The following is a 14073-nucleotide window of genomic DNA, read 5'->3' on the forward strand; positions in this document are numbered from 1 at the left end:
ATCTAGCCATCACAGTTTTTCTCTCTTGCCAAAGACTGTTCACTTGCTGTCTAATATACCACATATCTTGACAGCTGTCATTTAACTCACTTCATCTGTCAGTGGTTTTAATGTTATGGCTGTGTGGTAATGTTATTTCATGCTAGATCCAATTTGTTCTCTTTTTTTCCTCTTCCGATACACAATCCAGCACTTTCTGCTGGTTTCGGCTTTGTCCAGATAGTGGGTATCGGATCGGTGCCATCTCTGTTGACTTTATATTGTGAGCAAGCCCCTTTAAGCGTGAATGTGCCTGTCACAGCCGTCCCCCCACACATGCTGGCCTGGCTCTGGGGAGATGGCCCAGTCAACACCAGCACCAGCTGCTCCCTCCTGTACCTCATCTCATACAGCTCCTGCCTGCCACACATTCTGTATTCCACTCGCTCTCTCTCACACACACACACACACACACACACACACACACTTCTAGGGTGTCCACACTTCCCCACTGTCAGCTGGATTAGAGCAGCACTCACACGGTGCCGTTGCTCACAGTATGGCAAGGTAAACAGTGGTGTTAATTGCATTGTCGCATGCAACTCTTTATTTCAGGCCTCGTCACATTAATTACCCTCTAATGTCTACTTATGCCTTGTGACGCAGCCCACCACTGTTTATGTTTGGGCTTGACTGCTGTAGTGTATTTTGGCTTTCTCCAAGCCTCCTTGTTTGCTCGGAGCACCGCTCGGACCGTTAGAAATGTGAATTTGTCCCTCTTTGTATTATGGCTCAGGCTGAAGACGCGCTCAGGTGTGAATCTATTTATGCCAATTAAAGAGGAGCCCCTGAAGTAAGCCAATTAATGTGCTGCACTTAATGAAGTCATTAGCTGTCAGATTAGCTTTCGGAAATGCCTGTCAACAGTACAGATGCAGGCAGAACACTTGGCTAATAAAACCAGCAAAATTAATGGAGTGAGTAGCATAGATAATGAGTTAATGTGGAACATATAGGACAAAGAGTGATCAGCCTTGGTGCTTCAAATGAAGATATCATTTGAGGCAATGGTTTATTTGAAAAGATTCCTGTGCTGTAAATAGCTGCGCATCACATACATTAGACACTTGTTGGAAATTACACGGCAACTAAAAGCCCTTTTTTGACTACTGCTTTTCAAAAGACATGTTTGTGTGTGTGTGTGTGTGTAGGGGGGATTCTAATGTGTGAAGCTTTAATATGCATGCAAAATGTATTTTCATTCATTGAAAATGTATGCTTTGTTTTATTTATTTTTCTGCACAAGGTTAGGCCAAATATGTTTCTTTGGTCTCAGTTAAATGACCTTGACGTTTTGCCCCGACTTTCTAAGAAAGAAACTAATATCCATGAGAATCACAGGCCATAGTAGCTGCCAAAAAAGAGTCCACAACGAGCCAATGAGGTTTTACAGCTAAATTTAACATGAGACACAGGGGAAGATACTCTATGAGCCAGTCATAACACTGAACCTAAAACTGAAATGTCTCAACAGTAGATTTGTATTTGCCTGCTGGTAAGTAGTATTAAAGGGATATTTTACCAATTGTTGATGTAAACAGTAATAATGGATTTAATGTGAAGTAATATTGATGGGTTTGTTCCAGGGGTTGTGATGTCTTTCACACATTTGCTGACATTTACTGTCCAAAATGACTAGTGAATCTACACTAGTCTGAGTTATACTTGTTATGTTGACGATTTAAAAATGACAATCTAGTATACATATTTTTATAAATATGTTACTATGATGTAAAGTAAATTTAAGTTTAATTTAATTAAACATACTTCTTAAAAACTTGTCAAACTTTTGTCAGACTTTTGTACATTTCTAATTTTAGAATTGTCAAAATTGTGTAAGTATGTTTTTATGTATATTTGTAACATACTAAAACATCTAACTTACATGTAGTATATTCATATAAATTTTTTTACATGTCTACTTTTAGTATATTTGTAATACACTCAGTGTATAATAATAGTGATGCAGGCTGTAATACTTATTCTATGTATTTTAAATTTACTTAAGTAAATATGAAATAATATTAAATGTTTTTACATTTATTTGCAGTAGTATGTTTAAAGTCTACCTAACTATACTGAAAATAATTCCATTTTAGCAGTGTAGTACACTTAATACATGTAAAGTTAGGCCTTTGTAATATGTTTGTACTATTAAAATGTATTGGGAAGAAAAAAATATTTGTCCCATTATTGCATTGATCATTAGTGATCCACTTGTTTTTCACTAGAAATATCTGGCAGTATATTCCAAACTATTTCATGTAATACCTTTCTGTGATGTAGCTTTTAGAGGCATTAAACTTTTCAGACATCTGGTTTCTATTACCAACACTGTAAACAATTCTGACCAAGGACTTAGAGTATTTCACCAGAAATCACTCCAATTGACTTCTTAACTTTTTGACATTTCAGCAAATGAATTACACAGAATGTTTAGGAAATTAGAGGCAATTCCCTTTAAACACTTACATCCCCTGTGATCTCAGTATGGGGAAGACAAGGAAAATCTGAATCAAATATAGATTTCAATGACTAGGAGTGTCTGCCAGTAAGTTGAATTTGGTCAATGGATGGATGGCTGTTAATGGATGTTTTTATGCTATAGTGTGTATAGCACAATCGTTATCGTATGCAGTAGTTCTTTATGGCTGCTAATTTCATCACTTTGAAATAAGCGACTCTTTGCTATACCGGCAGTGTGAGGCTGTATCAATTTGCCAAACAGCTTTGTACATAAGAACAACGACCATACTTACCGCCGTCTCCATCTTTGTACATTCAGGTTGACTTCAGAGCTGAGCCACTAAGTAATACACAGTATGCACCTACACTCATTGACCATTTAATCAGAAACACTGGACCACATGCACTGATCAGCTATAACATTAAAACCACTGACAAGTGGAATGACTAACATTGAATATTTTGTTACCATGTCACCTGTCAGGAGGTGGGATATGCATATTACGCACTAAAAGTGAAGGGCCAAATTGTGATGGCTAGACAAAACATGGTTGGTCTTGTGGGGTGTTCCTGGTAGGCAGTGGTTAGTACCTACCCATGAATGACAAACTGTGAACCAGCAACAGGGTCATGGGTACCCAAAGCCCATTGACACAGTCCATTAAGACCCCACCTTGCAACTTACAGGATCAACAGTAACGTCTAAGTGCCAGATACCACAGGACACCTTTAGAGGTCTTGTGAAGTTTATGCCTTGACAGGTCGGACCTAAACAATATTAGGCAGGTAGTTGCAATGTTGTGGCTGAACGGTTCTATATGCAATTTGTACGTTTAACGTAGGCCATCTGTTGCTGCACAGTTTATCAGCCCCGCTTGTACCCCGCCCATCAGTTAAAAGGGACCATTACAGTGCCATCACTGTCCAGATATTTGGCAGGTGGACCATTCTCAGCACAGCAATAACACTGGCCAGTGTTATACATAAGTGTCATTCCCAGCATTGTTCCACATACAGGCATGAACTAGCTTAAATAATCTTAAGGCTTTCCTGTATAAAGTGTGGTTTTTAATGTACAGTGTTTACAGCTGCAAACCCCTAGACATTTAAATGAGTGTGTGAGTGGGACACAAAAATACTTAGCAATGCAAAATGTTTGACTTTTAGATTTTTTGTGCCTTCAGAACTGTGTAGCAAAGCATCACTGACTAAAGATATTTACACCATAAACAACACAGCATCAACAGACCAATAGAAATGCTCCAAAATTTTTTGGAATACAATTGTTGCATTAACTTATATATATAAAACATAGACATTCTCCCATAGACAAAATGTGTACTGTCAAGTTACCATTTTGGAAATATGTCTTGCTTTTTTGACAATAATAAAAGGTATAAATTATTTTTTATGACATATTTGCATTACATATATATTTGATATATTTGATTTGCAGTCCCAGTCTGTGTACCCAGAGACACACTGTGCAAAAATGTGATTTCTCTATAATGCCACCTTTGGTTTCTAAGTAATCTTTTAGTTAATTCAATTATTTTTGTAGATAAGATGTGTGAATGTAAGAAAAACCTTTTAAATAAGTATCTATATGATATATGATGCAAAAATTGTATTAAGAACCCTTCAATTGGTCTAGAACTATTGTATTAAAGTTTTGCCCTTTACACAGTTCACAGTAAACAGTTGCACAGTTCACTGATTTCCCTGCTCTAACATTTCTACTAAACCAGGCAATTAATGGCTGTGTTAAATCAGCTGTGTTTAAAAGTGTGCAGGTTTCTGGTGCTCCAGAACTGCAGTTCGCCACCCCTACTTTAAAAGGTTCCTCACCCTCACACATCTCTTTTCCTACAGTTTGCTTGGGAGTGGTTCTCCATGGCATCATTAAGAAAAACATTTGCAGCACAGTTTTTAAGAGTGTGTATCAGTTCATTTAAGAAGAGTTTGTTTAGTGGGTCACAGCATGTTCTCACTTGTAGGCAGTGTTTTTTTTCTAACAGCTGCTAGGTACTGCTGTACAGGCTGTTATAAAGCTCAGCAAGCCAAACTATCAAGCCCATTTTTAATGTTCCTTAAGCAGGAATGTGTAAAGATTTCCTGGAATAATATGCACTGTATTGTTTAATTGTAAAATGTTGGTAAATAATAACATCATAGCATAATAATAATCTTTCACCCTTAAAAACAAAGGGTGCTACAAATGGTGATGTTTGCTGAGTGATGCCATAGAAGAAGAACCACGTTTGCTTCCATAAATAACCATGTTTGTAATAGAAACGTGTGTAAAGAACATTAACATCAAGTGGCATCAAGTCCTTTCTTTACACTCACACATCTCTATTTCAAGCACGGATCTTTATGGAACCAAAAACAGTTATTCAATGTCATTGCTCAAATAACCATTTGTAGCCCCTTTCTTTTTTAAGTGTTGTATAAAATCAAATTGTATAAACAGAAACTGCAGCCTGAATTACCAAGTCAATTACTGAATGCACTTTTTACAAAAGTTGTTTCCTGTTTCACTACTGCTATAATCAGGTAAAATTTAGGCAGGTTACAAAGTGACCATCATACCTGCTAAACAACTGTTGATGACACCATTACAACTGTTTATAATGCTTTAACTTATTACTGATAAAGTAAAATTTCTCTGGATTCTGTAGTTGTGTAAAGGCCTTTCCCTGTGTCACTTCTATTGGATATCTGTTCTTAAGTGAGCTTTCCCCAAAAAAGTATACTTTTACCAAGATAGCAGTTTTTTGCATGCCTTCTCAAATAGATTGTTCTCAAATTGATAGATTTGAACTGATTTTAACTCAATCAAAAATCAAAACCACACTGAAATGCTCTTTGCCACACTGAAATGCTCTTTGGAGAACCAAAAATTGAAAACAATACCATAGAAGAAGAATCACCTTTGCTTCCACAAATAACCATGGCTGTAATAGAGATGTGTGCATGCAAAGAACCTTTTCATCAACTGAATGTTCTTTAGGTTGAGAAGCAAATAGTTGGTTCTCCGAAAGCTTCGCTTTTAAAGAATGTGATTCTGTCTACCTTAAAAAAAACAGAAGAAAGAAACAGTACAGTTCCATTTTGAATGGAAGCCAGCTGCACGTGTGAAGTGTTTATGAGGCAGCAGGAGGTGGGCCTAGTGACCTGGTCGCTATATCATCAACACACCACGCAGATGATGGACATCCATCCAGAAGGTCCTGCTTTTGTAGGTTGGAACACGTTCAAGCCTCTCCCCGGTGCTTTTCTGTCCTGCTCTTGAAGTAACATTTTAAGTCTCTCTGTTCCCAAACACCAATTTTAACCTGATGAGGGACGTGCGCAGGAGCTGCTGAGCTGAATTAGGTGTATTAGAGCAGGGTTAGAACGGAGCTGTGAGGTGGAGGATCAGGGTGGGGTGAAAAGTGCTGAAGGAGGCGTCAGCCAGACCCCGTGCGACCCCCTGTGGCGAGCTGGAAACTGCAGCAGTGCGGGACAAATTAGTCGGAAGGGCGCAGAGCTCGTAGGGCCATTATGGAAATCCTGCGCAAAACAAGCTGCTCTTAGCCTGCTGCTTTACAAACGAGCCACACAATGAATGTTAGAGGACTAATAATAATAATAATAATAATAATAATAATAATAATAATAATAATATGCATTACAAACATAGCTGTCTATTTGTTGAAAGCATAGTGGGCACTACTGAACCTTTTGTTGTTGTTGTTTGTTGTCTTTCTTTTCATGAAATAGCATTTTCCTATAAACCAAGTTAGGAACGTTTTTTTTCTGTCTTTCCCAAACTAGACTGGGCTATTTCAGCTGCTTGGCTCCTCATCTGAACCTCCCCATGGTCATTGAAAGTTGCAGACTGAGGAAATGCATATATTAGGCTGAATTAGTATTCCAGTCAGGCACTGCATTTGAAGGCAAGGCCTCTCTCTCTCTCGCTCTCTCACTCTCTCACTCTCTCTCTCTTGCCCTCACTTACACACACGCGCGCGCGCGCACACACACACACACACACACACACACACACAAACAAACAAACAGCATCTAGGCAATAGGCCTCTGTTAACGTGAGCGAGATTATTCCTGTCCTATTCGCTGCATCATTAACAATCCTGCTTTACTGAATGAAATATTTAACAAAATATAAACATAAATATTGGCTGCTTTTAAAGATGTTTAGCTTTAAATACGCTCGCCTTCTCCTTAAAAATACATTACAAATTAGACTATTACTGAAATTGATTAATGAGAGTAAAACTACCCAGCATTTAAGTCTCAGGACAAAGCTCACAATATTACAACTCCCTCATAGGCAATGCAGTTAGACTCCGTTCTAACAATAAAATATAATAATAGTAATAATTATTATAATAATAACAATAATAATAACAACAATAATAATAACAATAATAATGTTTTTATATAGTTTTGATTTTGTAAATTGAGCTGACAAACTTGCAGCTCATAATCAATATCTATCGGTCTATTATGAATTCAATTGTTATTATTATTGTTATTATTATTATTATTATTATTATTATTATATTTTAGCCAGTGTGTTCTGCTGAAACACTGCTCACATGTCACACTTAAATTGTACCAACAAGTTGTTTTATTACAACATACATTATACAGTTTGCTCCAAAACCATAATACAAGCTTTTATACTGAAAATAAATAATCGCTCGACCTGTTCTCGAATTTGGGAAGAGGACCGCCGAAAACGTCCATTATTTTTTTTCGATTTTTTTAATGAAAATATCTTTTTGTACATCACTAAGTGCATGAATAACTAAACGGTATTTGTTTAAATTAATAACTTCAAAAAGGTTGTAATATACAAAACTGTACAGTATTCGAAAAAATAGTTCAGAAATAAACGGATAAGAGGAGTATTTAAGATTATAAAACTTTAGATAGTGAACGTGTAGAATAAAATAAGTATAGGCTATAGCGCAACGCTTTCGCTGGCGAGCATCTCGCTTCTGCTTTAGTATCCAATACACAGTAATGTGGTCCATGGTGAGAGAAATACGACCCAGCTCCACTCTCTGTTCCCAGTCTGCGGGTTGTGCGCTGCTCTTCTCCGGGCCTTTTTCTGCCGAGAACGACGCGATTCTGAAGTGCTTTAGCTTCAGCTCGGGTTGTAGTCTGGGCCTGCTGTATGACCCCTAGACACAAAACAAAACACCCCACCTCCTCAAACAGACCTACTCAGAGAGGGTGAGAACATTGCTTCAGAAATGTCAGAAAAGGCGTCTCGGAGCCACAGTATAAGGTGTCGTAAGGTGAGGAGGCTGTGAGATGGCTGCGAAGTGCTGGAGAGTGACTCCACTCCACAGAAAGCGATGGGAATCGATTCAAAATGAAATACATCAGATACGCATCACCGCAGTCTGCTGTCTAGTGTAGTTTTAAAAGTTCCTAAAAATAAAAAAATGTGCAAATTAAACAAGGAGAAAAGAGCGAACCAGCTCTACCGTATACAAAAATAAAGAAGCGTGCGACGGGATGCGCTAAATAAAAATAATAATTAAAAACACAGCCTACTCAACCTGATGTATAATTGTATTTTTTGTGTAATTTTTTTCTGTTGTTTTTTTTGAGAACCAAGGCGCTGGGAGGTCATTTTAATAGGCACAATTTCGTATTCGTATTCTTGCTGTAATACAAAAACAACCCATTTTGGTAGATCACTTCCGTTTGAGATTTCATTAATAAAACATTGGTTTGTCGTGTTTAATGCCCACAAGACCGGAGATTTCAAAAACGAACGAAAAATCAATTCTAAAAAGCTGTAAGAGTTGCTTCTCTTATTGTTTTCTTTCTCGGTGTTCTCGTTTTTCTACGATCTAACACTGAGTGCTGGAGAAAGCGGGAGCCATCATCCACGATACAAAAACAAGCGGATAGATTTCCTCTGGTGTGTGTGAGTGTGTGGGTGTGTTTGTGGGAGAGTCTCCTTGGTCAGAGATCGTGGCACGACGAGTTGTCCGTGTTGACGCCGTGTGAGGAGTAAACCTCGTGGCCCTGCGGCTCTCCTGGAGGAGTCATTCGCTTCTCCTTCTGCCGCCTGTTACAAAACCACACGCGCACCACCTCCTTCTCCAGCTGCAGACTGTCCGCTAAAGACGAGATCTCCTGCGCTGCCGGCTTGGGGCACTTGAGGAAGTGGGTCTCCAGCACGCCCTTCACGCTCACCTCGATGGATGTCCGTTTCTTGCGCTTTCTGCCCTGCGCTGCGATCTTGTCGATGCTGCTGGGGCTCCCCGTGGACGAGTCGGCCTCCTCCAGCCACTTGTTCAGCAGCGGCTTGAGCTTGCACATGTTCTTAAAGCTGAGCTGGAGCGCCTCGAACCTGCAGATGGTGGTCTGCGAGAAGACGTTACCGTAGAGCGTGCCCAGCGCCAGGCCCACGTCGGCTTGCGTGAAGCCCAGCTTGATGCGCCTCTGCTTGAACTGCTTGGCGAACTGCTCGAGCTCGTCCGACGTGGGCGTCTCCTCGTCCGAGTGGTCGTGGCAATGATGCGCCGCGGCCACGTCGCCGTGGTCGTGCACGCCCTGCGGCCCGGGCGGCCCCGGTGGCGGCGGTGGCGTGAGAGCGCCATGCATGCCGTTGACGGTAAAGCCCGTCTGCGAGTACAGGTTCTGGCCGCCGCCGCCAATAGTCGTGCCGTGCGACACGGGTGTCCCCCACGCGCCCGGATGGCTGGCGTGCGGCGAGTGGTGGGCGACATGCGGCGACCGGTGGTGGATAATCGCGCCGAGCTGCAGGTCCTCCCGGCCGGGCTTCACGTCCTGTTGCTCCAGGGGGCTGCTGGCCAGCGACGTGGACCAGGGGCTGCCTTCGGCCAAGCTGCTCACCCACTGGTGCCCGAGCGGGTGTCCATTGCTCTGGACGCCCTGGATATAGTCGCTCTGGAGGAGTTTCTGGTGATTCCTGAAAGGACTCCCTTGTTGCATGACCGAGGCGTCTACATGAACCATGGAGCTGGAGCTGATAATGCTGTAGGGATTCGAGGCAGCTGTGGCCATGCTTACTTGGAGATCCCCTACTAGTTATAATGTGGCAACGGCAACGGCTTCAGCCTTTGACATCCACCAGGCTTGGGAGCCAAAGCGGCAGCCCGCGAATGACTGACAGGTCAGGCGGCCAATCGGAGCGAGCGGGATGGTACGTCACAGCCAATGGGCGGGCAGAAGACCTCATCTCGGCCGCTTAAATTGGACACTCGAAACGTTTGAGAGTTAAAGCGACACAAAACAGGAAGCGTTCTCTATAGAGAGAAACGGACAACGGTGGAGATTTTTTATATGTGTTTACCTGCTTTTTAAGCTTCGTTCTTAACCCAGTTTAAAACACAAGACGTTGCATTAAGTTGTGTCTTCTAGTGAAATTAAAATTATAAATTTTACGATGAACGCATCGATTTGCCTTTGGACGATCTATCACAAAACTGTAGTGTTGATCTATAACAGTGGAAAAATAAAAAAAGAAAAGTTTTACAGCAGAATGCTGTTATGCAGTAATATCTAGAGCTATCGACATTTTAGGATCTTTTTAAAAAAAACAATAGTTTATTAATTATGGACTATTTTTGTGTATAATCTTTTAGCAAAAAGGCCTAAATAAAATTCTACCAATTTCTATTCAGCGCCTCATACAACTGTGCTTTATTGCCCCTGTCCTTAAAAATACCCGGCGCACATGATCTCTGTGGCTCTTTGGCTCTTGTCAACAATGAGCAATCTTTGCACGTAGGTCTTTAAGAATCTCGACAGGTCTTCAGCAAGTTGAAAAAAAACCTGCATATTTCAGAGGTTACCTAGCTGCGTAATTATATTTGCCATTAGAAGACTACATCAGAGTCCCCTTATTGGTTTGAAATTCCATTAAATATATTGCAAGAGCTCCCAGGTTAAGCTTGATTTAAATTTGCATACATTTTCATACATTTAGCAGAAATAAAAGAAGGCTAGCAGCCACCAGAAAGTCATTAAAGACTGCAGTTTCTCTAAGGAGAGGTGATCAGGAGGAAATTGTGAGGAAGCTCAGCCGCGACCAGGTGAGCTTTCTGTGCTCTTACAAAATAGATACGGCAGATTTTCACTCGCATCGATCTGTGAGATAATGTGTCCTACAGCGGGAACGGGGAGGAGAACAGAGTGACACTTGCGTTTCTTTTCATTGGATATGATGGTATATTTTCATCTAGGAAAACAGACGAGATTTACACCGAGTTAAACGTTTCCATTGCATAAAAATGACAGGAATCGGCTGCATTGTTAGAAGAATGGATTTCAAATTTGAAGGAAATCGCTCTTTGATTTTTAGCTTGAAATATTTAGACACTTTGTTGTTGCGTTACTGTCTGATTCCTAGCCTCCATGAGCGTCTAACGAAGCAATGAATGTCGATTTATTTTCCATATTGTGGACAAAACATGATATTTGCAATATTGTGTAGTAGAATGTGTTTTCTTTATTACAAACATCATTAGGCTATCAGACGTGCAATGTAGATAAGGTGCCGTATCAGCTAAACAACTGCATCAATCTGGCTGTGTTGTATATTTAACATATTCCGGCAAAAAATTTTAAGCTTTAATTGCAAAATTAAACGTACTTTGCAATTAATCGCCCAAAACACCTCTGGACACTCAAACGCCCATTTAAAAAGCAACCCTTAGTTTCAGATGGATATTACCCGCAGCCTAAAATCTACATACATGTTGTATTTTGTTTGTAGCAAGATGAGAGATTGAGCTAGCCTTTTTAAAACGTGGGACTCGAGGAAAGGGAGCTGCTTCTGTCGTTCCCTCTCCATAGTCTAAGTTTCCGAGTGTAACAGATGCTTCTGTGCAGCCGTTCCTTGGGCCGATTCCCCCTTTATTCAGCCGCGCATTTTTCCCCTCACCATCCGCGTTTCCATAGAGAGCCGGATAAAAGGCGGCCACAGCCACAAATCCCCGTCCCAACTGGAATAAAGGGTCTCATTGAAAAGAGGGCCCAAGCTGGACGCGGAGGAGAATAAGACCGCCCCAGTGCCTCACGCTACTGTTACAAGAGCCGATATGTGGGGGGATCATAAGAATATCAGTCTAATAAGAATGAAAAAGCAAAATATTACGTTTGTACACTGTAGAAATAGTTCGTCGTATAGTCCATTTCAAATAGTACATTTTCTGATGTTTCTGAACGCTAGAAATAATCAACATAATACAAGTGTAGATCTGATAATTTTTTCTTGCAAATTCGGCAATTCTCAAAACATGTTAAAGCAAAGTCTCCACAAAAAAACAGACCAAGTAATGAAGGCCAGTCTAATTAAGAACATATAGTCGTTAATTCTGAAAGGAGTTGTTTTTCTTTTGTTGTGTTTAGTTTAAAAAATCGCACAAAGCGCTATCCAAAATTTGCCGTTTACAGACTAATTTATTTGTTATTAAAATCAACAGGCCAATAACTTGCTAACGCAAACACATTCAGAAAAGTTAAATAAATAAAAAAACAATATAGGTAATGTAAACTTAGTGCATTTACCTATTAGCTTGAACAAAAATAAGGCAAACAGTTTTGTATATAGGCTTATATAGCTTGTGAGGTTGTGGTGTACTTTTCATTCTATCATGCTTTGGCAGTGATATGTATGTGTGTGTGTGTGTGTGTGTGTGTGTGTGTGTGTACGCTCTGTTTGGAGTTTGAGCTGGATCAGCATGGTGCCCAGGCCAAGACCTGCCATTCGCATGTCATGACCTCTTTAACATCACACTGCTCGCCTGGGTTCAGGACCCCGCTGCTCCTATACGACTAACCATTTAGACCCTGTTTCTGAAAGGAGAACCAAGTGCAGGGCTCTTACATCATTCACACCAACACTGCATCTGCAGGGTGTTCTGTGGGGAGCTGACCGGTGTGATAAACGCAACTCATGTGTGTTTGTTTTATTTTAAGACGAACTATTTTAGCAGAGTAGCCTTCTACAAAAATGCAAAATGTCACTCTAACTGCAGTACATTTGTTTTTATGTTATTCATTTATTTACAAACGTAAAAGGAAGCTTAATATATAATTCTTTAAAACACTGATTGCTGACAAAAAGTCTCTATAGAGAATCCAATAAAAGATAACGCTGGTTACTTGTAATGTAATTTGTCAAATAAATTGCAATAGATCTGTATAATAATAATAATAATAATAATAATAATAATAATAACAATCATCATCATCATCATCATCATCATATTACAAATAGTATAATTGTTGCAAATATAATAATAATAGAAATAAAAAAACAATAAAAAATAAAAATAATAATACTATATGAGTACTGCTGCAAATAATAAATGCATACTATAGTAAAGGGGTGTGCTCCTCTTAACGGGAATTGCAAGTTCTGTTGCTGGATACTGTATATTAGTTTTAGGTTAATTAAAATAGCTTTAGGGAGTATAATATGCGGTTGCACGCACCTTATGCACAAACACACACACACACACACATCACGCACACATTATAACTGCAAACACAGTCGGCACGGCACTTTTAGCCCAATGAAATGAGACCTCAAGGCAGTTTTGGCAGGGCTAGCATGGTGGAAGAAATGCATTAGTAACGCCAAAGCAAAGAGGATGTAGGACACAGAGTGGGGCGAGCTGCAGCCCCTCCATCCAGCCACTTTCATATGTTCCATCGCGAGCAGAAAGCGCAGTGATAAATGAAGGTACATCCATAATTTATGAAGTCTCCTCTCTTTGTTTTGTCTCCAGCTTAAGTCCTGAGGGCTGTGCGTTGGAGAAGCACCGCGCCGCTGCTGCATCACTGTGGCACCACGGTGCGCATTCCCTCATATGTCCGAAAGAAAGCCATTCATTCTCACACACGGTGATCTGTGTGTTTTCTGTTTTTTTGGGGGTTTTTTTCTACAGCGACGCCGATGTCTTCTCCAACTCTGGCTTAATAATTACGGAACTAGACCCACTTCTAGACTTCTTGAGCGGTTGGCAACGAACATTTGTAGGCCTTAATCCTATAAATAATGAATAAATAAGTCTATCCACCCGTGGGGTTGGACTGCTGTCTTATTCATGGTCATCTCCAGTTTGCAGAGGTTGACGAGTTTAATCCAGCGACTATAAAACCAAGGTTTTCGCTTTGGCGTCTTTCAGAGTGACACTCGTATTTCCAACACGAGCTTTTGTGAATTACCATTTTTTCTTGAATATTGAACAACTGCTCTCTTCTTTTCATGAGCATTGTTTGTTTTCTCTGTTGGGCAAAATAAAAACGGTTTTCGTTTCCAAATATTAAACATCAGTGTCAGTATTGTAATTCTTATACATTTATTTCGTACAAATTAAATTATCAGTTCGCATGTGTGCACAGAGACGAACTAAATATCTTAAAATTAATTACATCACCTTTGTTTAGGCAGAAAAACGTGCAAGTTAACTCCTTCCATCGTTAATGTATTTTTTTTTAAACATAAGAACTAATTCAGTTTTTTTAACTTTTATTATTGTAATTGATTTGTTTAACCTAATT

At 40.0% G+C, this 14073-nt stretch overlaps 1 protein-coding gene across 1 annotated transcript; it reads right to left on the reverse strand.

The window, feature by feature from the left end:
- Positions 1-7123: 7123 nt before the first annotated feature.
- LOC140540814 (POU domain, class 3, transcription factor 4-like) lies at positions 7124-9645 on the reverse strand. Its single transcript, XM_072663243.1, has one exon. The coding sequence runs from the start codon at positions 9562-9564 to the stop codon at positions 8497-8499; it is 1068 nt and encodes a 355-aa protein (XP_072519344.1). The 5' UTR covers positions 9565-9645; the 3' UTR covers positions 7124-8496.
- Between the last annotated feature and the right edge of the window lie 4428 nt (positions 9646-14073).

This window comes from Salminus brasiliensis, chromosome 19 (assembly GCF_030463535.1).
Source record: "Salminus brasiliensis chromosome 19, fSalBra1.hap2, whole genome shotgun sequence".
Taxonomy (NCBI): domain Eukaryota; kingdom Metazoa; phylum Chordata; class Actinopteri; order Characiformes; family Bryconidae; genus Salminus; species Salminus brasiliensis.

Coding starts and splice junctions, on each gene's coding strand:
- LOC140540814 (XM_072663243.1), bottom strand. CDS start 9,564: ATGGCCACAGCTGCCTCGAATCCCTACAGCATTATCAGCTCCAGCTCC.